At 36.9% G+C, this 26826-nt stretch overlaps 1 protein-coding gene across 2 annotated transcripts in view; it reads left to right on the top strand.

Annotated features, from left to right (window-relative positions):
• The window catches only part of LOC127428678 (high affinity cAMP-specific and IBMX-insensitive 3',5'-cyclic phosphodiesterase 8B-like), a 70957-nt gene that overhangs the window by 2555 nt on the left and 41576 nt on the right, over positions 1–26826 (top strand). Inside the window, exon 1 of one of the 2 annotated variants that reach the window (XM_051677190.1) lies at positions 309–1131. The exons of the other annotated variant lie outside the window; for it this stretch is intronic. Within the exon in view, the coding sequence (XP_051533150.1) occupies positions 850–1131 (282 nt within the window). The 5' untranslated portion in view covers positions 309–849. Of the gene's footprint in view, positions 1–308; positions 1132–26826 lie in introns of those variants that run through there. 2 annotated transcript variants of the gene reach the window in all.

The raw sequence follows: 26826 nt of genomic DNA, 5'->3' as shown, positions 1-26826 counted from the left end.
GGTATGTGCTTATTCAAAAATTGACATTTTAAAAAGTACCCCATACCTTGAGAAATATTTACTGGAGGATACATCAGGGGATCATTACTCTTGCATTTGCTTATTGTTGCCTTTAAGCTTTGAAATATGATTGCAATTGTGAATAGCACCCAATTTCTCTCCTAAAGATCCTTGTTTACACTGCAAACACCACAAGATGACTTCTAGAATTAATTAACAATTAAAAATATATACACGTGATTATGAGAAGAGGCCGTCACTTCTGTGTCCGTCTGTCACTGATGACGCTAATTTGTCTTAAAGGAGGATCGTGCATGTGAGTTTGAGTGAGACATATTCGCTCTGTCTGTCCAATGCGTTGCGTTACTCATCCGTTATTTAAGAGCTCTGATGTCGTGATGAGCATACCAATGATCAGTTCTGCGAGAAAATGGATCATGTTGAGAAGCTCAAACCTTTAGGACCTTACGCAGAGGTGAGATCAGGGTGACATTCGTGGTTATTTTCCAAAATGTGACATGGCACCGGCGCACCGCGCTCACTGTTGGACAGCCGAGGTGTCATCGATCTGATTTGATCACTGATAAATAAAGCGGCGAGAGAGGAAACATCATGCATTGCGCGTGAATTAACGGGAGCGTGAAGATGGAAGATCTCCTCTCAGTTTCTCCTTGACGCGAACCTACGGAACGGGAGGCGGGCGGTGGGGTGAGCTGAGCGGGGAACCCACCGGCCAATGTACCGCGGGAACGGTGGCGTGACAGCGGCCCGGGAGCCGGGAAGTCAGAGGGACAGTACGCGTCGGCGGCGTTGACATTCGTTCCTCCGGGTTTTACGCAGCGGGGAACGATGGGCTGCGCTCCCAGCATCCACGTCTCGCAGAGCGGGGTGATCTACTGCCGCGACTCAGACGAGTCCAACTCGCCGCACCAGACCACCACCATCTCGCAGGGCACGGCGACCACCCTGCACGGCCTCTTCATCAAGACCGACGCGGCGGACACCATCCCCTCCGTCATCGCGTACCAGAGCAGGCACACACGGACAAACTCCCAGCGGGAGCGGAAAGAAAACAGCGGTGGCCACATCTGCATAGAGGCCGAGACTCAGACCAGCAAAACCAGTGTCAAGGTATGATGAATGAAACACAGTTGGGGCTGAATGAATGAATGACAAGATGGTGGAAATCATTTTAAATCAGTTAATCTCACATTATTTCCATCATCTTGTCATTCATTCTGTGTTTTTTAGAGATCCGGATGTGTTATTGTGAATGGAAGCCACTTATGCTGTAATGACTACCATAGATTTTGTATGATGCATATTATGCATATTAATGCATAATACCTGTTTTGGCATCTTTTATCAAATTTGTAAAAAAAAAAAAAAAAAAAAGTGTTCATTAAAGGTCAAAACCCAGAAATGAAGGAAATGGAACTGAAGCAGTGGCTCCAAAAAGTATTTGGACATTAAAAATGTCTAAATACAAGGCTTTAACCACAGATATGCAGGATTTGAAAAAAAAAAAAAAGCAACAGCACAAGCACGATTTTCAAGCAAAATGTTTCCCAAAAAGAAGTTTGTTAGGTTTCAAGTGATTAAACAAAAGATTTACATTTAAAATCACCTTGACACCAGTTGGTTAAAAGTAAATGCAAAGAAATGCCTTAGAAAAGTGAAGTTAGTCCGGACATAATTTTTTCACAAATGCCATTTAATTTGATCATAGGCATAGATTTAGGTAGGGATGCTAGGCACATGTCCCTATCAACTTTCAGAAAATCAGAATGTTTGTTTATATTGATGTGTTATTTGCTCATGTGCTTGTTTAGATTTCCATTTGTTAAATGCTGGATTACAGAATGTCACTTCATGTCCCTTGGATATCATTGTTTACTCTATGTAGATCTACTTGAAAACAATTGAATTTGCTTTTTACACATTCAAGCAGCAATATCATAACATCACACATTGCCTTCACATAATCCAACAAGTTTATCGCATATCGCATTTTTTCCTCTATATCATGCAGCCCTAGTGGTCAGTTCTAAACCTGTTTATTTCTCAGAAAAAGAAAAAAAAAGAAAAAAAAACAGGCTTATATTTAATGTGGTATGGCAGAGAAATAGGAAATTATATGAGGAAATAATATTATTTTGCCTATATTTCCAGACTTTCTTGCATTTTCTTAAGATTAACATTTGAAATATTTTCCTCCTTGCAATACGTCCCTACCAACTTTCAAACCAAACCTACACCCTTGGATTTGATATTTTGTTATATAATGCAGTGACATCAATTTTAAGTGTGGCTTTAATGTCCAAATACTTTTTGGGACCTCACTGTACTTTGTATTCCATAGCAAACACTGTGAATAAAGTATAATTCATGTTTACATCATAGACTGTCAATGATTTTTCAGTTCACCCTTGCAAATACCATGGTATTATCATAAAATGGCATGGGGGGGGGAACAAAGCAATATGTTGGACACTACCACAATGGTTATACCATGTTATTCTTTGAAGTACCCTATAGTGACATTTAAATGGATAGTTCACCCAAAAATGGAAATTCTCTCATAATTTACTCCTCCTCATGCCATCCCAGATGTGTATGACTAAGATTTTTAGAAGAATATCTCAGCTCTGGAGGTCCATACAATGCAAGTGAATGATGGCCAGAACTTTGAAGGTACAAAAAGCACATAAAGTCAGCATAAAAATAATCCATACGACACCAGTAGTTAAATCCTTGTCTTCAGAAGCGATATCAACAGATAAATATATAAACTCTTTTTTACTATAAATTCTCCTCCCTGCCCAGTAGGTGGCGATAAGCACAAAGAATGTGAATCTGCAAAAACAAAATAAGAAGAATGTGAAAGTGAAAATAGAGATTTATAGATAAAGTATTGATCTGTTTCTCACCCACACCTATCATATTGCTTCAGAAGGTATGGATTTCACCACTGGAGTCGTATGGGTTACCTTTATACTGCTTTAATATGCTTTTTGGAACTTCAAAGTTCTGGCCACCATTCACTTGCATTGTATGGACATACAGAGCTGAAATATTTTTCTAAAAATCTTTGTTTGTGTTCAGCAGAAGAAAAAAAGCCATACACATCTGGAATGGCATGAGGGTGAGTAAATGATGAGAGAATTTTCATTTTTGGGTGAACTATCCCTTTAAGGACCATGGGATATAGTATATCAAAGTATCATTGTATTGTCAACTGATACCATCAAGGAATCATAGTACCACCACAGTACTTTTTATAAGGCTAGAGACAGCTTAACTATGAACTTTGAAGTGCTTGACTAGAGCTTTGAAAATAATAGAAAAATTATTCTTTTTTTCTCTATTTGGTAATGATGTATTTCTGTTTCAGTTTGCTTACATTCTGGAGATGGTATTGGAAGACTGTTGACAGGAATGCTATAATTCCTACCATGTTTAAATAGAATATCAGCCTGATCTGAGTTAATGTGTTTACAGTCAGATCGCAAGTAGAATTCAGATCAGAGATTCTCTCACACTGCAGGTGAACTCCGTGCTGTAACAGTTCACACACTCTAGTCATAATCAGGTCTGTAATAAACACACGTCTTGTTGTAATTTTTGTATAAAGGAGTAGTTCACCCAAAAATGAATAATGCATCATCATTTACTCACCCTCATGTGTTTCGAAACCCACCTGAATTTCTTTCAGGATCAGAAAAGGAGGTATTTATAGTGGAATGCCGAAGATGCTCTTTTCCGTTCAAGGAAAGTGAATGGGGATCACGGCTGTCAGGCTAAATTGTTAACAAAAAGCAACTTAAATTTCAGTCTGTTAATCACTCAATGATATATAGCTTCAAAAGACTTGGTATATTGTGCATGAGTCATATGGAGTACTTTTATGAGGCTATTATAGTGATTTTTGCCCATTCTGGAGCTTAACAGCCCCAGTCCCCATCCACTTTCATTGTTCAGAAGAGAGCAGCTCGGACATTCTGCTAAACTTCTACTTTCTACGATGGAAGAAAGAAAGTAATTTGGGTTTGGAACCACATGAGGGTGAGTAAATGATAACAGAATTTTTATTTTTTGTCTGAACTATCACTTTAAGAATGGGGAAATATTTAATATCGTGGTCAGGGCCTGTTCTGACTAAATAAAAATGATGACCCCTCCATACACAATGGAATTTGTTACACAACACAAATCAAATACTAATCTCATAAAAGCATAAGGACCATTTATAGATCAGAGTATAGATTTATATAATTGATTTTAGAGGACTCTGTGAGTGAGTTCTGTGTAGAGCCGGCTATATATTTGTCATCTTTCAATACAAAAGGAGACACAGTGATTATGGTACAATCTGCTAAGTGTTTGTGTATGTGTGTGTATGTAGTATAGTCAGCTGCTCTCTCGTTCTTAGACTCGATGCCATTGATGTGTGTAACTATGTACAGCTCTCGCACAAATACACGCACATTATCATTGCGTTCACAATCATAACGTTGATATGCTCTACTTACTTACTTTTAGTGTGTGTGTGTGTGTGTGTGTTTGTTTATGAGAATTTTTTTTTTTTTTCGTGTATATGCGAGACAGCAATATCTTGCTATACCCCCTACTGGTGGGTGTGTGTGTGTTTGTGGAAAAACCCACATCCTAAATCAGCTAAGCTGGTCTCCCAGACTGGTCAGCTAGTCTTTTGCTGGTTTAAGTGTGGTTTTGGGCACTTGGAGACCAGCTTAGACCAGCAAACCAGCTGAGGCTGTTTAATATGACTTTTCAGAAGGGTTCTGCTTCTTTGTGAGGAATGGAACACTTTTTTGCAAAATGACATTACGTGGATCCTTAAACATATCGCTGCAACTCCAAGGTGAAATGTCCAATGTGTGGTGCTAAAAGTGAGTTAAATGTTCTCCCAAACAGATGAGGTTTTGAGGGTTAAAGGAATAGTTCACCCAAAAATGATTTTTTTTTACTTACCCTTTTGCCATCCTGGATGTGTATGAATTTCTTTCTTCAGCAGAACACAAATGAAGATTTTTATAAGAATATCTCAGCTCTATAGGTCCTCACAATGCAAGTGAGTGGGTGGCAACATTTTGAAGCTCCAAAAATCACATAAGTCAGCATAAAAGTAATCCATAACCATAATTTTTGCTAGAAATTCTGCTCAGTAAATCTCCACTTTCACTTTCACATTCTTTTTGTGTTTTTGGTGATTCACATTCTTCATGCATATCGCCCCCTACTGGGCAGGGAGAAGAATTTCTAGCAAAAAATTGATTAAATTAAATATTTATATGTTTCTCACCCGCATCTGAAGATATTGATTTAACCACTGGGGTCTTATGGATTACTTTTATGCAGACTTGATTTTTGGAGCTTCAAAATTTTAGCCCCCATATGCTTGCATTTAGGACCTACAGAGCTGAGATATTCTTATAAAAATCCTTAATTGTGTTCTGCAGAAGAAAGAAAGTCATACACATCTGGGCTGGAATGAGGAGGAGTAAATTATGAGAGATTTTAAATTTTTGGGTAAACTATCCCTTTAAAGCTCTTTTGAGTTTACAAATCAACAAAACCTCCCTACCCTGAACCTAAAACCTAAGCCTAATAGATAGTGTCATAAAAAGCAAATGTGAGATAAAAAATGCAATTGCTGAAGCCACCGCATAATTTTGTGGCACTTCTATGACACTTTCGGCTCATGTCTCGAATTACATGTTAAAATGTATCACCTTACAAATCATGCACTATAGTAAAAAAATGCTTTGATGTCATAAGATAGCATTATGTGAGAAACAGGGCGAAGAGTAAGTGTTCACAAACTGATAATCTGCTGTTTTACTCATGATTTGTGTGAAAGAGAACCAAAATCATTGTTTTAGCACCTCTATTGTTTATTTCACCAGGAAAGTGCCGTGGAACGTACAATAAGCCACATAAATATATATATATATTTTAAATGTAGGTATAGTAATGTGATTCTATGTGACTAGGTTTCAAGATTTTGTATTTCTTTCTGTGCAAGTTTGTGTGTGTGTGTGTGTGTGTGTGTGTGTGTGTGTGTGTGTGTTCAGGCCACAGAGTTTGTTTACCCCTCTGGCTGTGTACAGAGCTCTCCAGGGTTTGAACAATCACATGCAAAAAGGCTGATGAATCTCAGACCAGATACACACACACACACACACACACACACACACACACACACACATGGTTAGAGTGAGGTATTGAGGGAAAAGACTTGTAGCTGGGCATCAGTGATTTTGATTGACATACGGACACATCACTGTCACAAGGTAGCCTAACGTAAAGTACAGTCTGATTGGCTGCTGCTTCCCTTCAGGAGGGCAGGAACATTTACAGTAGATAACAGCATTAAACCTAGCCATCGCTGAATAGCGCTGTTCCATGAGGAGGCTCGTCCAGTTAGCATTTGTTTTCAAGGGACAAATTTAGCAATATTTAAACCAAATTAACATGAAGATATAAATCTATCCCTTCTATGGCTGTTTTTTTATGTACCTGATTTAGCAATATTATTCTCCAACGTATTTGTAAATGTCCTTTCCTGTCTGTTAAACAGAAAGCCCAACCTGGTCCAACTTGCGATTGATTTGGCGACAAAAATGGGCGCGTGAAACATTTAGGAATGAAACTTTATGGGGGTCTTTTTTATTTAAAAATTAAATGTATGTTTAGCAATAATGTCATATTTTAAAGGATATATATTTGTTTAATTTTGGCTTTTCAAATCTTTATATATATATATATACTTATACCGTATGTACAGTATATATACATATATATATATTAGGGCTGTCAAATTAAAATTCGAATTTCGAACATTCGTCGAATTTAAGAAAAATAAAATGCACATTCGAGTGCTAAAACTGTGTATTCGAATTTTGGATTCTGATGACTTCAGATCGATCGCATTCTTGCGCTAAAAAGGCTAGACACAGCGCAACAACAGTTTAACAGAAAGCAGGTGTCTCAATATGCTTTTTAAAGTTCTTTTTAATTACACACATCATCTAAAAAACAGTGCTCCTGCACGAGACGCTGAATAAACAAAAACAAAGCGAAACAAAGACGTTCGTCTAGCGTGCGTTTACATAGAAAAATACATGGATGGTTGCAAAAGTGTTCAGTGTGAACAGCCCCTTACAGTTGGTGGAGGTCTTTGGCCATTGCACCTTGCTCTCTTATAAGTGTTTCTCAGATTAAGCAATGAGTTGTTGAGTTAAATGCTTTGTCAGGAAAGATGTTCAACTTGGAAATGTGTGTCTCGAGATCCTCGTGTTCGGTTTCAGTCTGTTGTGTTCTGTCTGTTTGAACAGCCCCTGGCCTGGGCTCATAGTCTGAGCCGCTTCAACACTGAGTTCAGCCGAATACCACTGCTATCTGTGAATATTGCTACTCCACATAAACTCTAATGGATAAAAAAACTGTGTGGAATTTCTCTGTTATTATGAAGCTTGAGTCTGGAGTAGTAGGAATCAGTGCAAGTGTAACACCATGTGAACTGTCTATTGAAGCGTTTTCCCCCCTCATTTTACTTTAGACTTAACATTCGAGAATATGGACCGACTAAAAAGTTTTATTTATTTTATGCACATTAGTTGAAAATGGAATACACTTTTTTTTTTTAACAGCCAGGAATGTAATTTGCAGTAATATAATGGTGCTGAATGGTTTATGTATTTAACACACCCTCTTGTGGACTACGGAAACAACGTCAATTTAAAAAAAAATCAGCTGACTTAAAATTTGAACATTTTTCTAATTTTGAAAATATTTAAGGTAAAAATTCGAACTTAATTTATCTGCCCAGTTGACAACTGTGTATATATATACGGTTTATATCATAATGTGCATCAGCCTGCTAGCAGCCCGCAGGCCCAGCGGGAAAAGTCCTGACTCTCCCGATGGCCAATCCGACCCTGGTGAGAAAAATATTTCGAAATGTGAACACAGATTCCTGATCAGAGATCATATGAGATGGGGTGCCATGGCTTAGTGGTTAAACTGTTATTGGGACAGGTATTTAGAGAGGGGGATAATGGCTTATCTGTGGTATTAGTGTTGTTTAACACATGTAATAACTGCTTTATACAGCTTGAGAATCAGAAACCACTTGTCTTGATCACATATTCTCCATTCTAATTTATTCCTCTTTCTGTGTGTCATCAGACATCTTATTGTCCCTCTTTATCTTCCAGTGACCATCTGTTTCCCACTCAACCAGTATCTCTCTCTCTCTGACTCTCTCTCTCTCTCTCTCTCTCTCTCTCTCTCTGAATGTTATTAATATCCATATACAGAGGCTTCTTTCTAGAAACTGTGAGCTGCTTTACCCTTAATGAACCAAATACAGAGTAAGTGGGGATAGCAGTGAGAGAAAGCAAGAATTGAAAGTCTTTCTGTATAAGTACTGCATTTAAAAAGATCACAGTAAAGTTATGTTACATGTTAGTTACATTTACGTTAGTAAAGTTTGATTTAGTGTTTTCTTTCACTAAATAAACTGTGGTGTTTGGCCAAAGCTGTCTTGCAGTGGTTCGTGCATGGCATTTGACATGTAAGAGCAGTATAGTTATAGAGATTTATATATTGATGTTTCTTGTGAAAACCCTCAGTTTGTGTGGGGTGAAGTGAATGTGTGTGTGTGTATATGGTGTGAATTTGTGTGCATCTTGATCAAACTGAGGTTTTGATGAGTGTTGCTTTCTGGTTGCCTAGCTGTGTGTGTTTAGGTACAGTGTTAGGAAGATGGACTGATTAGCCTTTATAGATAGGATGACACTATGCTGGTTTTATAGTTTTATATCCATAGATAACATATCTGTTTTACGAGGATATTTATAGCCCATTTTAGAGGAACTTCTTTGAACCTTTCACATTAATCCTGAGAGAAAACTGCCAGTGCCAATACACCTCATTTTACAACACCATTATTGACACTTTGAATTATATCTATATTGTAAATCTGTTATCCTCAAGGATTAACTTACATGCTGATAGATAGACAGTTCATAAATGGCCGTGTTGTCTTGTGTGTGTGAACATTTCATATATACAGTATTTACAAAGAAGTAAACAGCATGATTGTCTCAGGGAAAATATAGCTGCTGAATATGAGTATGGGATTTTTGGTGGATTTATTTATTTATTTATTTATTTTATTTTTTTTAAACAAACAACTTTTAGAGAAAAGGCATTGTGAAAACTCTGATCTTGATAATGCTTCCAGGTTTGCGTGATTTAAAAATATATATAATTGTAATATATTTAATATTATAATCTTATAATATATTAATATATAGACATTTATTAAATATTGCATATAATATATTAATATATATTATTAATTAATATGTATAAAACATATATATATATAATATATATATAAGTTAATATTTATTTATAACCCCCCAATTTTGCTTGGTTTTAAATGCAAATAAGGCTAACATGTCATTGCATAGAGTATCTCTTCTTCAGTCTTCAGCTTTGGGAAATTGTCTACAAAATGCACATTAAGTTTGGCTCTTTGATTGCTATCAATGTTTACCCAGCCACAGCCTAACATACAATGAAATTGTGCAAACTGCATTTAAAATCTGAATTAAAGCTGAATAGTGAAATTTCTGCGCCACCAAACGGCTTGACCCTTCGCTAATATTATATTAGATAATATTGATAAAATGATGGAGAAAAGACCTCTTAACACTATTTGTTGTACAAAACAAGCCCAGATGGAACTTGTGATAGAAATCAAGTATTTTTAGCCAATGAAAGGTGCATTTTAATTACCACAGAAGCAGTTCAAGTCTTAACTATCACCAAAACGCAGAATGAGACGTTTTGGTCTGCAATTGGTTTTCATGTGGATTTCAAAGTGGCGCTTGACGCTGGCGGTGATGCCCTAATGCAAACATGCGATTGCTGTAACAAAGTGGATAGTTACATCTACCAGCAGATTAACATTTTGGAGGATGAATGTTTAAGAGATTTAATTCTCATTGCAATGAAAATGCAACCTATGGGGACTAATTCATTTATTCAGCCTCCCAATTATACTTTGGGAAAAGTTTAATGTTACTTGAATTGGTGCTATTTCAGTGTATTTCTATCTTTATACTGTTTGGAAAATGTTAATAAAGCATTATATTGTTACATATTGTTTTGTTTTCTTTCCTAAGATTTATTAATGCATTCTAAGATGCATTTTGACAGGAAAATAAGTATATATATATAGTGTTGATTTAAGCCCTTTAAAAATCAGAGATTAATCGTGATTAACTACAAAAAGTATGCGATTAATCGTGATTAACAATTTGAATCAACTGACAGCACTAATTATATTATATTATATTATATTTAGGACTGGGAAATTTAACACATTAATTTCTGTGATTAGTTGACTTTTTAACGCATTAAAAATGTACAGTATCTGTTTTTCTTACTTCCTGAAACTTTACTGTTTTCCCCCGCTTCCTGTGGCTAAAATTGGCATATATACATTTCCAGGAGGTACACGCTCTACTCGACTGCACATCTTGGCACAGAAATATGGCATCCCATTTTTTTAAACCATTTATTCCCTTAAAATCAGGACAAAATCAAGACGCCGATGTCACCTTAATTACGCTTGTCAGTAAAGTGTCTAGCTAGACGTCACAGCTCGTGTTACAGCAGAGTGATACGTGAGGGGTTCATGTATGGCATCCCTTTGAGTTAAAAAATACAGTTTTTTTTGTACTTTGCATCACTCACTCGTTTCCTTGAACGTGTTGTCTGCATCTCATTAACATGACATCTGCATGTGCCTTCACATTGCTTCACTCGCTAATCATGATTGAATGTTACGTCTGTGCCTTTCATTGGGCAATGCATTTCAACAGGGTTTGATGTAATCACAAATAAAGTGGTTGTGTTCTAGTTTTGTTGTTTAAGTTGGAAAGGATGTTGTCTCAAATGGGTATCTTTAGTGTCTTTTTAACCTTATTAAGTTTTCTCGTTATTCAAGTGGTTGTTCCGGGTTAAGTGTAAACAATCATTATGTTATATACTAACATCATTAAAAATAACAGAAACTTGGGAACATATGGAAACAGAATTACATCGAGGTGATATTATTCTTTCCCTCCCATCTGATATTTATGACAGATGGGAAGATGATGGCTAAATATCACACACAAGAGCATTTTAGTTACTTTGAGTCTTTGTCTAGCGATGGAGAAGCTATGAGTAAATCTATCAGCGCATTCAGAGCTGTAAAGTAGGACATGTTTTGAGAACTGTAGATAATATTTTAAAGCAGATATTGAGTGTATTCAGAACCTGAAGAGCCCGTTCTACCAAGTTTGTGTTCTTACTGCAGAGAAAGGAGATGTCCAGACAACAGGATGCTCTTGTATCGCAGGGCTGAGAGATGATATGGTCATGCTTCTGTAATTGTTCGGCTAAAATAAGATTATTTTGCGGGAGATGACTATGTAATAGGCTCATTCTAGCTTTATCGTTTTTAGTTTACATACACAATCTCTGTATCTTAATGCTAGCCTAAACATAAATTAAATGTTTTGGTGTTGACAGAACGACTGATCCTGTTGATAGACAGATTGACTTTCTTGTTCTTATGCGGGAAATCAGGATACATTAGTGACCACACAATAAACTGTACCATTCAGAAAGAACCACATGCTATACAGATAAATACAATTATTTGGACATACAGTATAAACATTGCACACAAAAGTTCAGTGTTCTCTGTAAAGCAACTTTGAAACAATATGAAATGCACTATATAAATAGATGTATTTGATATTGATTTAATGACCAAATTATTTTCCAAATCACTTTGTTCCCTTTAAGGGAAGACTTGGACATCCTTTAAAGACACTCAAAAGAAAGTGGATTGCAGGCTGAAAAAATGCAGGACAGAGGAAAATCAAATTACATCTAATTTCAAACATCATAAAACATCTCACTACTAGGCTTGGGATCTATGCCTTTTTTACACATCGATAATCTGAAGATTTTCCTGATGATTATCGATATATATCGGGATTTTTTCAGATATAAATAGGGCTGCTCATTGCACAATAGTATTTGTCTCTTCAGACATATTTCTCAACAAAATTTTGGTAAAGTGTGAGCGGCAGGGTAAATTAAAGGGGTTCGCACACCGGACGTGTCTGGTGGACGACTTGGTGCATTCTAAAATTCAAAACAATTATTTATTTTATACAAAACGCACACACCGCCAGCACTGAGCGTCAACATTCTGCAGTGCCATGGAACGCAACTTGCATAGTTTTCCATTAAATTCGACTTCAAATCATTATCAGTGGACAAAGATTATTTACTCTAGTCATCATTGGATGATCTATTGTTTAAATGTATCTTTCATAGAGCCTACACAATGTATTTTCAGTTACAAGGTGTCGTTTTGTGGTTTGACAGCTTAAAGGAAATAATACATAAATGTAATAATAATAGTCGCCATTTCTAATCGTTCAGTTTGCGCAGGTACACCAGTTTCACTAACCTGCAAACTCATCAACATCACTTTGTTCATTCTTGAAGAAGTACCAAAACTTTCCTAACTTTGGACTACCATCTCCTGTGCTGCTTCAGCTTGTCCTGTGTGTGTGTGTGCTTGTGGTCTCCCAACGCTATAATGCCAAACTGTTAAACAGAGGCCAACTGAGTGTATTGGAAAGCACACAAACTGGGCTTCTAATTTAAATGTCGGCTAATTTTAATATATCGATGCCTCAAAAATATATAGCTAAAATAACGTGCAGATCAATAATCGATATATCGATATTTTATGGACGTCTGTCATTGTTGAGCCATAACATTGGATAAGATAAGTTCCCTATCTGTCACTCACTCGACGTTGGTGTTGATGTAGTGACACTAGGGACCAACGTCTCGTTCCCTCCATCAGGGAACGGAGGTTACACCAGTAACCATGACGTATTCTCCACTGTTGACTTCTTGTCAATAAAGTGAAAAAAACACACAAACAAATTATTCAGAGACTTTTCCAAACAGATATTCCAAAGCCAATCCTTCTATAGGCAGCCAATGGACGGAAAAGCATCTGGGACAGGAGCACTGTGCTTCGCCAGAAGTTTCTGATCATAACATTGCTGTTTTAGCCAAAACTTCAGTTTTGCTCAACTATTGGGACAGTCATTAACTGCTCACATTGTCCGAGAGTTATTGGGTAGATGTGGACATGCATCACGGAGCCGTGCTGCAATACATGTTAGTGAATTTGAACATGAACATGAACACATGACGTCTGCCTATACACTTCGCTGAAACACGTAGTTTACCTGACGTCTACATCTCCTCTGCGTCTTGATTTCATCTTGATTTTATGGAAATAAATTGTAGAGCGTTAAAGAATCAAGCCGTTCAGTCAGACGAGTGAGTGATGCAAAGTCAAAGTTGTAAACTCAATGGGATGCCACAGAGCTTGGTGTGGGAGAGATCCTGGCAAGCTGCCGTATCTCTTTGTATCGCCCGAAAACACTCACTCAATGTCATCTGAACACGTGAACACTGTTTTTCTGTCGTCTGTTCTTCAAAATATAATCATATGCCTTCCTTCAAGCATGTGCCTTTGTGTCTCAGCAACAAAATGTGCCACTATGTGCCAAAATGAACATTTATTTTAGATTTGAGTTTTGCTATCGATAGCAAGAGTCTCATCCAATTTAAATGTGGTGGTTTACTACTGCTCAGGTGTTTGAAAGTGAACTTGCGTTGCGTGATAAACATGATAGGCTACACTGAAACCTTTAAAGTGCTGCAATATAGAATATAATTTAATATACTGTAATACTGACACGGGCGCAGCGGCATCGATTCACGCATCGGCAAGGTGAACATGACGATGTATCGTCGTATCGATATTTTGAACACAGCCCTAGTAAACATATGCTTTTATCAAAGATTTATAACTGTAAACATGTGTCTAATTAACCCTTCACAAAAATCCTGATCATTTTAACATATACACTGGTGGACAAAATTTTGGAATAATGTATAGATTTTGCTCTTATGGAAATAAATTGGTACTTTTATTCACCAAAGTGGTATTCAGCTGAGCACAATGTATAGTCAGGACATTAATAATGTGAAACATTACTATTACAATTTCAAAAACAAATTCAGAACTTCTTAAACTACTTAAAAGAGTTCTCATCAAAAAATCCTCCACGTGCAACAATGACAGCTTTGTAGATCCTTGGTATTCTAGCTGTCAGTTTTATCCAGATACTCGGGTGACATTTCACCCCACGCTTCCTGTAGCACTTGCCATAGATGTGGCTGTCTTGTCGGGCACTTCTCACGCACCTTACAGTCTAGCTGATCCCACAAAAGCTCAATGGGGTTAAGATCCATAACACTCATTTCGACTTATCTGTTGTCCAATGTCTGTGTTTCTTTGCCCACTCTAACCTTTTCTTTTTTTTTTTTGGCCTGCACCCCTGAGTCTTCTCTTTACTGTTGTACATGAAACTGGTGTTGAGCAGGTAGAATTCAATGAAGCTGTCAGCTGAGGACATGTGAGGTGTATATTTCTCAAACTAGAGACTCTGATGTACTTATCCTCTTGTTAAGTTGTACATCTGGCCTTCCACATCTCTTTCTGTCCTTGTTAGAGCCAGTTGTCCTTTGTGTTTGAAGACTGTAGTGTACACCTTTGTATGAAATCTTCAGTTTTTTGGAAATTTCAAGCATTGTATAGCCTTCATTCCTCAAAACAATGATTGACTGATGAGTTTCTAGAGAAAGCGGTTTCTTTTTTGCCATTTTTGACCTAATATTAACCTTAAGACATGCCAGTCTATTGCATACTGTGGCAACTCAAAAACAAACACATAGACAATGTTAAGCTTCATTTAACGAACCAAATAGCTTTCAGCTGTGTTTGAAATAATGGCAAGTGATTGTCTAGTACCAAATTAGCAATTTAGCATGATTACTCAAGGATAAAGTGTTGGAGTGATGGCTGCTGGAAATGGGGTCTGTCTAGATTTGATCAAAAATGACTTTTTTCAAATAGTGATAGTGCAGTTTTTTACATCAGTAATGTCCTGACTATACTTTGTGATCAGTTGAATGTCACTTTGGTGAATTAAAGTACCAATTTCCTTCCAAAACAGCAAAATCTGTACATTATTCCAAACTTTTGCCACCAGTGTACGTATTTAAATTATTAAAATAAATGATGACTAACCAATTTCTTGCAAGTTCTTTGAGAAAAAGTATAAAGTTAATAAATTTGTGATTATATTTAAATGTTTGTTTTAATGTACCATAATTGATCGTGATTAATTACAGAAAACTCTGCAAATATTTACTTAAAAGTTTTAATCAATTCACAGCCCTAATGATATATTATATTATATTTAGGCCTGTCAGTCAATTAAAAATGTTAATCAAATGAATTACATGGTGTCAATTAATCAAAATAATGGAAAATATATTAATATTTGCTGTGAACTTAACTGTATAAAGATATTCAATATATAATTAAAAATAAATGTACAGTACCGGTCAAAAGTTTTGAAACACTTACTCTTTCTTTATTATAATTTTTTTTCTTCACATTTTAGAATAATAGTAAAGTCATCAAAACTATGGAATAACATAAATGGAACTCTGGGAATTATGTTGTGACTAAACAAAATCCAAAATAAATCAAAACTGTGTTATATTTTAGCATCTTCAAAGTAGTCACCCTTTGCCTAGAATTTGCAGACATGTACTCTTGACATTTTCTCAACCAACTTCTTGAGGTATCACTCTGGGATGCTTTTTAAACTGTATTGAAGGAGTTCCCATCTATGTTGGGCACTTATTGGCTGCTTTTCTTTATTATTTGGTCCAAATCATCAATTTCAAAAACTTTTTTTTTTTATTATTATTAAATTTTAGTTTTATAATGAAATAAATTAATATGGTGGCATAGTATATTTTTGTCTACAAAACGAATTTCAAACATTTAAGCATACGCCTTCAGATCAAAAGATTTTAAGATCATGAGAAACATTTCAGTCAAGTGTTTCGAAACTTTTGACCAGTAGTGTATGTATTGAAATTATAAGTATAATATATATATATATATATATATATATATATATATATATATATATATATATATATATATTTAATAAATATTATAATTCAGATAATTTTTTAATTATAAATATATTAATAATTTAGGCAGGCCTCACGTTCTTGGATTTTTACCATCTACAGGATGAGTTCTCGCATTTGCGTTCTTGTGCTTTTTGAGTGACTCCTTGTGGTTGCGTCACGTTTTTTTCATAAATGCTAAATTTTTAGGACTTTGTTTCAAGTTAAACATAGTTTGAAACCTGAATTCTGTTGTGCACTGTCAAGCTATATTTGAACACAAGAATGTGTGTTAATTGTTTAAATAAATTGTTTAAATAAATGTTATTTGTTATATTTACATTTATGCATTTGGCAGATGCTTTTATCCAAAGCGACTTTCATTGCACTTACAGGTGCATCTCAATAAATTAGAATGTCGTGGAAAAGTTCATTTATTTCAGTAATTCAACTCAAATTGTGAAACTCGTGTATTAAATAAATTCAATGCACACAGACTGAAGTAGTTTAAGTCTTTGGTTCTTTTAATTGTGATGATTTTGGCTCACATTTAACAAAAACCCACCAATTCACTATCTCAAAAAATTAGAATACATCATAAGACCAATAAAAAAAACATTTTTAGTGAATTGTTGGCCTTCTGGAAAGTATGTTCATTTACTGTATATGTACTCAATACTTGGTAGGGGCTCCTTTTGCTTTAATTACTGCCTCAATTCGGCGTGGCATGGAGGTGATCAGTTTGTGGCACTGCTGAGGTGGTATGGAAGCCCAGGTTTCTTTGACAGTGGCCTTCAGCTCATCTGCATTTTTTGGTCTCTTGTTTCTCATTTTCCTCTTGACAATACCCCATAGATTCTCTATGGGGTTCAGGTCTGGTGAGTTTGCTGGCCAGTCAAGCACACCAACACCATGGTCATTTAACCAACTTTTGGTGCTTTTGGCAGTGTGGGCAGGTGCCAAATCCTGCTGGAAAATGAAATCAGCATCTTTAAAAAGCTGGTCAGCAGAAGGAAGCATGAAGTGCTCCAAAATTTCTTGGTAAACGGGTGCAGTGACTTTGGTTTTCAAAAAACACAATGGACCAACACCAGCAGATGACATTGCACCCCAAATCATCACAGACTGTGGAAACTTAACACTGGACTTCAAGCAACTTGGGCTATGAGCTTCTCCACCCTTCCTCCAGACTCTAGGACCTTGGTTTCCAAATGAAATACAAAACTTGCTCTCATCTGAAAAGAGGACTTTGGACCACTGGGCAACAGTCCGGTTCTTCTTCTCCTTAGCCCAGGTAAGACGCCTCTGACATTGTCTGTGGTTCAGGAGTGGCTTAACAAGAGGAATACGACAACTGTAGCCAAATTCCTTGACATGTCTGTGTGTGGTGGCTCTTGATGCCTTGACCCCAGCCTCAGTCCATTCCTTGTGAAGTTCACCCAAATTCTTGAATCGATTTTGCTTGACAATCATAAGGCTGCGGTTCTCTCGGTTGGTTGTGCATCTTTTTGTTCCACACTTTTTCTTCCACTCAACTTTCTGTTAGCATGCTTGGATACAGCACTCTGTGAATAGCCAGCTTCTTTGGCAATGAATGTTTGTGGCTTACCCTCCTTGTGAAGGGTGTCAATGATTGTCTTCTGGACAACTGTCAGATCAGCAGTCTTCCCCATGATTGTGTAGCCTAGTGAACCAAACTGAGAGACCATTTTGAAGGCTCAGGAAACCTTTGCAGGTGTTTTGAGTTGATTAGCTGATTGGCATGTCACCATATTCAAATTTTTTGAGATAGTGAATTGGTGGGTTTTTGTTAAATGTGAGCCAAAATCATCACAATTAAAAGAACCAAAGACTTAAACTACTTCAGTCTGTGTGCATTGAATTTATTTAATACACGAGTTTCACAATTTGAGTTGAATTACTGAAATAAATGAACTTTTCCATGACATTCTAATTTATTGAGATGCACCTGTATGACAGGGACAATCCCCCTGGAGCAACATGGAGTTAAGTGCCTTGCTCAAGAACACAATGGTTGTGGCTGTGGGGATCAAACCAGCAACCTTCTGCTCACCAGTTCTGTGCTTTAACCCACTATGCCACCACCACTCCACTATATTTAAATAATCACACTGAATTAATGCATTAAATTGACAGCCTTCATTATATTATTATTATGCAACATGTCTGGCAAAATACTATAGCTACTACCACAGGTAGTGTTACTACTGCCAATCTATGGTACATTTTTGTAAGAGTGGAGATGTGTGGAATATACCCATGAGAATATACTCAATAAATGTGATTTGAATCTAGGATCTCCATATCAACCTATCACGTGGTTCCTAAGGTAACAGCACACAGAAACACTCGATCTCTGTCACATCTTATGTAACATGTGATAAGTAAATCTGAATCAATGAAGGACCAGCGGTGCAGCTCGCCTTCTGTCATCTGGGGTTCTAAATTTAGCGAGGATCATATTTTATCGTGACCCCATACTCTCTGAAGGAAGGGCTTTGTTCTGTGTGTGGTTTTATGTGTGTGCATGTGTGTGTGTGTGTGTGTTGTTCTCAATAAAAGCACATGATTCACAGAAAACGTACACACAATACGCTGGGAAAAGGAACACATCACGAGAAAGAGACACTCAGGATGCTTAAAGAAATGGAAAACTCTTAATAAAAGCTGATGTAATCTTTTTTATGTCAAAATAATTTCTCGTATCTTAATATACAGATGCGACTATAAGCCATTTGTGGGATGAATTTTACTTAAAAGTGTAACACTGTGACTCTATCAAAAAATAGAGTTTGTTTGAGCAGCCATCCAACCCGACACAGCAACATTAAGTCAACCAATCCTGTGATTTTGGGACGGTTTGTACAACTAATGGAAGATTGGTGGGACCTACTTTTGGTCCCACTATTGTCTCTGACAGTGCAGTTGTCCAGCTGTGGACAAAAATCAAAATGAAATGGGTATTTGAAGGTGTGTATGTCTGAAAGCTATGAGAATGGCATATGTTTAATACCAGTAAGTTATGATTGCTGCTTAAGAGAAGCTAAGTGTTACAGTCTCTCTTTGAAGAGTACAGAGAGAAAGAGAAAGAAAAAGAAAAGTGTGTTGAGTCAGTTAAAGATCTGAAGAATAAATCTGCTTATTTGTTTATAAACACAGAGCACCACAGTAAGTCATCAAAACAGTTTATGATTTCATCTTTGTATCACTACAGCCCATCTCATAATGTCATTGCATGCTGCTGCATTCCTTAAAGGTGATGTGTGTAATTTTTGCAGTGTTTAAATACTTTTTCCAATCCCAGTTTAATAAGCAGGGAAAACCATGAGTAAACTATTCGTATGTTGACTTCCTGTACAGTGTGAACACTCTGGTGCTTTCAAAACATTCCTCTGTGTATCTGTGGGGCCAGACATGTTTGTCCAAACAGTGGCAGAAGTGGGGTAGGGTGGAAACCTGTTTGGTTACAATCATTATTTATGCAATTTCGTTTTAGGTTAGGTTAGGATTTTTTTCAGTAGCGGTGCTGTTGTGTGTGCATCCACAATCCCACAACGGCAGACCCGTATTAACACGTGTTGGTCAAATAATAGATTAAAACAGGGGTGTCAAACTCAATTTCAGCCTGGGCCACATCAGGGTTTATTTGTGCCCTCAAAGGAATGGTTGAAAATGTGGCACCAGCACCTGCTCTGGTAGCACCCATGCAATTACCAATAATTGAAATGCACATTTGACAGTACAGCATTGATTTTGAGATTGGGACGCAAATTAACAACAATAACATCTGTGGAAAAAATGAACACCTAATTTTTATAAGGCTAAATTGAAATGTTCTGACAGTGTGACTAAGTTGGGTCTTCTTTACAGATTCCTATCATCAGGCTCCTACTAATTAAACTACAGTCATATCTTGGAATTTCAAATAAAACAACTTACATTTTCCTACAATCAGAGAGCATTACAAGAGTACAGATTTTACACAGATGGAAAACTGATAGCTTGGTCCATAATTATGTAAATGCACCATAGTTCTCCCATAGTATCCATAGTTTTAACAATGATATTTGTAATAGTTCATGGTAACCATGTAAAACCATGCATGGCTCCTCACTATCATGTTTAGTAACTTTGGACAGTCTGAAGGGGTGTGTAATCTTTAACTCTCATGATTTTCATTGCTGTTTTTACTAAACAAGCAAGCTGAGATTTCAACTGAACTGTAAGTTAACCATATCACGCTTGATATTTATAAGAACAGACTTGTTTAATAGGGGTGTCATGGATAATTACAGGTCTATGATCCCCTACTCCCCTAGGATTGAATATGATTTCCTCTGTTTTCCTTATAATTAAAAAGATTTGATTGGTATCACACCACTTCCCAAAAGCCGCTATTTCAGAATGGTAGTTACATATATCCTCTTCTCCATGCAACAGACTCTTATCTGAGTACTTAATAATGTAGTTGTTTTCCCATTTACTTACACAGCCATTTGTATATAGAGTAAAAAGAACAGGAGAACTCACACAGCTCTGTGGAAGAGAGTTAAAATCCGAACTAAAATCAACAAAAAGACGCACAAAAGCTTTAGAATTCTCTAGATGCTAGTTTTGTGCCTCTAGTAGCATTAAAATTGCACCCTCATTAAAATCATGAAAATGTATTTACTTCGCCTAATAAATGACTTTCTTTATTCATCTTCTATCACAGTCAATTCATGATTGATAAAATCAAAAATATCCATTAACCTCCTGAGACCCCAGTGTGACTTCTGTGTGCTTTTTCCATTTTCCTTTTTGATATGTAACTATTAGCACCTAATAAACAAGCAAAAAAAAAAAAAAAAAAAAAAACAATTCTAGAGCAAATAGTTTTCCTAAAAATTGATGTCCACATATGTGGACAGTGGGACTCAATTTTAAATAATACATTGAAAGTCTGATTTGTTTTCATCAAACTGTTTATTATGTTTCCAGGAACGTTGGTTTATTCATGTTTTTCAGATGTTACAGACATTACATCAGAAATTAGCTTAAGTCTTATTCAAAGTAATGGCACGTATCATCCAATCATGTTAAAATAAAATTATACATTATAAATTGTGAATCTATGTACTGATTACCATTGTCCTTTGTCTGACAAACATATTGAGTGGTCCAAACATCATCTACAGCCTGAAACTGAACTTTTGGTCGGATTTTAGGAGTGAATGCGCTTGAGCTGCACAAAGAGCTATAGGATGCTCCCTTGCTCCCTTGCTCCCTATTTAGTGAATGACTTAACCTCCAGTGTGTTGTCTGTCTGCACTCGTCTTATAATAGTTCAAAATCCACCTTACTTTCATCCTAACTCCATATAAAGCCTCTGAATGCAAGGTTTTTCCGCTTTAGGATGAACCTATTGATTCTCAATGTGATAATGCACAGTGAATATATGAATGCATTTACTAATGTTAATGAATATGACCGTACTGTACAGTGATAACAAAAGCAAATATAACAAAATTAATATTAAATTGAATCAAAATGACCTACAGATGTGTTAATGTTGAAAGTTATTCAAAATAACTAACATGATTTTTCAACTTTTGAGGGAATTATGTCCGAAAATCCACGTATGTGGACATAATGTTTATCAGCACACTGATGCACGAAAAATTAATGCATTTCTTAAAGCGTCATGTCAAACAAAAATAGAGATGCTACTTATTTCACCCAGTCAGGTTTCAATGAAAAAACTTGGATCTGCACTCATAGAAGCGCTTCAGGGAAATTGACGCCATGCTGTTGTGTCACGTTACTCGGTGCGCCAGAAGTTGAACGCTTAAATGACAGCCTAGAGTGTTGTGAACAATATTCAGTCGGTTTAAATTATGTGTTGTGTATAGTGAAGCCAAAATACAATGTCCACGCATGTGGACGTGCGGTAGCATGAGGTTAAATATAAGTTTCACTGGGAGATACTGTATGTAACAAATGGAAAAAAAGGAGTTCTGAATTCCATTTCATGTTGACTTTAATGTTAGATGTTTAGCTGCGGTGTGTGTGTGTGTGTGTGTGTGTGTGTGTTCCACTTTCCAGGAAAATCCATGTACTGGCAGGGCTAAGAACCACAAGTGACCTTGCATAGGGTCAGGAGAGAGAGAAGAAGAGAAAAAAAAAGTAAAAGAACGGAAGGAGGGAGGAAAATATTCAGCTGGAACAATATATGAAAATGCAACACAAATGTTTGGTTTGGTGGTGTAAATAGGCTGGCTGTGTTGTGCACTCTATTTAGGTCCTCCAAACTTTATATTTCATATATAGGAGGGATGCACTATTTCGTCCACCAATAATTGTCAATCGAAAATGCCATAATTGCTATTTTCGGTTTTCGGCTGAAAGAGACCGAAATGTGAAACACTCACATGGAGAAAAAGCATTGTTTATGTTGCACATTCAGGTCAACATCCCCAAAAGTGAAGTGAGTAGTGTAGTTAACAATAAAGGTTTTCTTAATAGGCTACATATTTTTTATGTAATTCTAATCTGTCTACTCTATTTTATAATAAAATATGTAGTAACAGAAAAAGTGGTTTTGCTGTATCCCTAATAATAACATTTAGAATTTGTTCAATTATTCCAAACAAAGTCTAAATTAAAATAATCATTTTGGGGTTTCGGTTTTCGGCCCAGTGTGTCCAGAAGTTTCAGTACAAGAATTTTCATTTCGATGCATCACTAATATTTAGGACAGCCTACTGTACTAATCAATTGTTTTTTCTCAACATTCTTTATTACTGTTGATAGCCATCTCTGAAAAAATAATTGAACTTTGAAGTAACTTGTATTTACAAATGCAGCTACTCGTATTGGCAAAGTAATTCGATTAATTTGTTTACACATTACACAAGAGTCCTGACACTTTATATGGATTTTTAAACAACATGCGCCCAAAAAGCCAACTCAGGCTACTTTTTACCTGCATGCTTTGTGACTACTGATAGCCATCTGTTTAGAATTATTGTTAAGCATGTAGGTTTAGATTTTTTTGTTTTTAATATAATGCGTTGTGACAGAACTTTGAACGAGTTATTGATTTTCCAACAACATAAGCAATATGTTTATCCTGTCATTTTGTAATTATTATTGAGAAAACATACCTCTTGTGTTGTTTTGTGTAACAAAAGTTTCAGTAATGGCCTTTGGCTGGAAATTGGGTGTTGTGTTGTTTTGGGTTGTTTGCCGATTCTGGAGTGAATTAGAAAGCTAGTGTTACTACTACAGTACATTTCAGAAACTAAATAGTTTATTTATTTAGAGAGGGACAATCTCTCTCTCTTTTAAAGGAGTCATGTCATAAAAAATAGATGTTTCCTTGATCTTTTGAAATAAAAGAGGTTTATGTATTATGTAGATGTGAATACAGTGTATATATAAACAAAAAAAGAAACATTCTCTCACTTTCAACTGCTTTTATTTTCAGCAAACGTAACGTGTAAATATTTGTATGAACATAAAAAGATTCAACATCTAAGACATAAACTGAACAAGTTTCACAGACATGTGACTAACAGAAGTGGAATAATGTGTCCCTGAACAAAGGGGGGGGGTCAAAATCAAAAGTAACAGTCAGTATCTGGTGTGGCCACCAGCTGTATTAAGTACTGCAGTGCATCTTCTCCTCATGGACTGCACCAGATTTGCCAGTTCTTGCTGTGAGATGTTACCCCACTCTTCCACCAAGGCACTTGCAAGTTCCCGGACATTTCTGGGGGGAATGGTCCTAGCCCTCACCCTCCGATCCAACAGGTTCCAGATGTGCTCAATGGGATTGAGATCTGGGGTCTTCGCTGGCCATGGCAGAACACTGACATTCCTGTCTTGCATGAAGTCACGCACAGAATGAGCAGTATGGCTGGTGGCACTGTCATGCTGGAGGATCATGTCAGGATAAGCCTGCAGGAAGGGTACCACATGAGGGAGGAGGATGTCTTCCCTGTAATGCACAGCATTGAGATTGCCTGCAATGACAACAAACTCAGTCAGATGATGCTGTGGCACACCGCCCCAGACCATGATGGACCCTCCACCTCCAAATCGATCCCTCTCCAGAGTACAGGCCTCGGTGTAATGCTCATTCCTTCGATGATAAACACGAGTCCGACCATCACCCCTGGTGAGACAAAACCGTGACTCGTCAGTGAAGAGCACTTTTTGCCAGTCCAATCTGTTCCAGCGAAGGTGGGTTTGTGCCCATAGGCAACGTTGTTGCCGGTGATGTCTGGCAAGGACCTGCCTTACAACAGGCCTACAAGTCCTCAGTCCAGCCTCTCTTAGCCTATTGCAGACAGTCTGAGCACTGATGGAGGGATTGTGCGTTCTTGGTGTAACTCGGGCAGTTGTTGTTGCCATCCTGTACCTGTCCCGCAGGTGTGATATTCGGATGTACCAATCCTGTGCAGGTGTTGTTACACGTGGTCTGCCACTGCGAGGACGATCAGCTGTCCTTCCTGTCTCCCTGTAGCACTGTCTTAGGCATCTCACAGTACGGACATTGCAGTTTATTGCCCTGGCCACATCTGCAGTCTTCATGCCTTCATGCAGCATGCCTAAGGCATGTTCACGCAAATGAGCAGGGACCCTGGGCATCTTTCTTGTGGTGTTTTTCAGAGTCAGTAGAAAGGTCTCTTTAGTGTCCTAAGTTTTTATAACTGTGACCTTAATTGCCTACCGTCTGTAAGCTGTTAGTGTCTTAACGACCGTTCCACAGGTGCATGTTCATTAACTATTCATGGTTCATTGAACAAGCATGGAAAACATTGTTTAAACCCTTTACAATAAAGATCTGTAAAGTTATTTGGATTTTTACAAAATTATCTTTAAAATACAGTGTGTGTGTGTGTGTATATATACAGCTCTGGAAAAAATTAATAGCTCACTGCAAAATTATCAGTTTCTCTGAATTTACTATTTATAGATATGTGTTTGAGTAAAATGAACATTTTTGTTTTATTCTGTAAAGTACTGGCAACATTTCTCCCAAATTCCAAATAAAAATATTGCCATTTAGAGCATTTATTTGCAGAAAATGACAACTGGTCAAAATAACAAAAAAGATGCAGTGTTTTTAGACCTCGAATAATGCAAAGAAAACAAGTACATATTCATTTTTAAACAACACAGTACTAATGTTTTAACTTAAGAAGAGTTCAGAAATCAATATTTGGTGGAATAACCCTGATTTTCTATCACAGCTTCCATGCGTCTTAGCATGCTCTCCACCAGTATTTCACATTGCTGTTGGGTGACTTTATGCCACTCCTGGTGAAAAAATCTCAAGTAGCTCGGCTTTGTTTGATGGCTTGTGATCATCCATCTTCCTCTTGATCACATTCCAGAGGTTTTCAATGGAGTTCAGGTCTGGAGATTGGGCTGGCCATGACAGGACATTTCCATATTATTGAACATAGGCCTATCATTGGCCTACAGTTCACAGCAATCCATTTTTGTGAATTCGTCAATCTGTCTGAGATTTATTATAAGGGCTTGTATTATAAGTACGCGTCAATGTACACCTACGTCAGAGAGATGCTTTTGGAGCGTCTCGGTTGTGTCATAAACATATCATTTTAAGGCTGCTGTATCAAGTTAAATGAAGTTTGATATCTTGAGATCCCTGCCTTTGGATTTGCGCTCCATCAAGCTGTGTTTGTATGCAAGAACGTACAACTTGTGTTGTCTGCTCTCGGTAAGTGTGGTTTGTTCACTGTCTGGATAAGATGTGCATTGCCTATACAGCGAGTTTCACTTACTGCCCCCTGGAGAAAACAGGTGGTACTCCAAGCTTGAATTGCTCATATGGAAGGAATATTCCTTATTACGGTCCGGGGACATGATTAGTTGCATTAACTTTTTTAATACGTTATTTTTTATATAATTTATCGCAATGAATTAACGTGTTAAATAGACATCCCTAATTATATCAAAATATGATATGACCCCTTTAAGGCGATCTTTTAATTGGGTACTAGGCATAATGTGTGCTTAACAACAGGGTCTGTGAAAGAACCCTGGATTACTTCTCACCTAATGGACCTGTATACATTGTTTGTGTGAAACTAGCTGTTATGTTTGTAATTGTGTAATTGCATATGTTACAACTGTAATTGTGTAGCTGCAGCCGAAGAGATTGCGATTATGTTGTTGTGACGTTAATGTCATTCATTGCATCGTTTTCTTTCCCAGTCCAATTAAACAGTACTCATATCTGTTTGTGCACATTTTCACTCTTGACTCTAGATTGCCTCTCAAGGGGCAAAATTAACAGAAAACATGCAGATGACCAAAGTAAATTTATGCCCACTGAAGCTCAGCCATTTACACATGAGTGTGAGAGAGAGAGATTCCCACCCACTTTTGTCTCTTTTCTTCAGAATGATGCTGCTTGATTGAAATGATCTCTGACCTATTCTGTAATATTGCTTGATCTATTTTCTAAGAATTTTCATTTCCATTTTCTATGGTGTATTGTGTAATCTTTTCTATCCTCCGGGTCTATTGCATTTTGTGTCTTTGAATCACTCTGACAATTCTCTCTTTACAATCTCTCTTTTTTCTCTGTCTTAGTGTCTGTTC

This window comes from Myxocyprinus asiaticus, chromosome 38, assembly GCF_019703515.2.
Source record: "Myxocyprinus asiaticus isolate MX2 ecotype Aquarium Trade chromosome 38, UBuf_Myxa_2, whole genome shotgun sequence".
In the NCBI taxonomy this organism is placed as follows: domain Eukaryota; kingdom Metazoa; phylum Chordata; class Actinopteri; order Cypriniformes; family Catostomidae; genus Myxocyprinus; species Myxocyprinus asiaticus.
The sequence above is the reverse complement of the archived record's forward strand: the minus strand, read 5'-3'. Positions and strand labels throughout refer to the sequence as shown.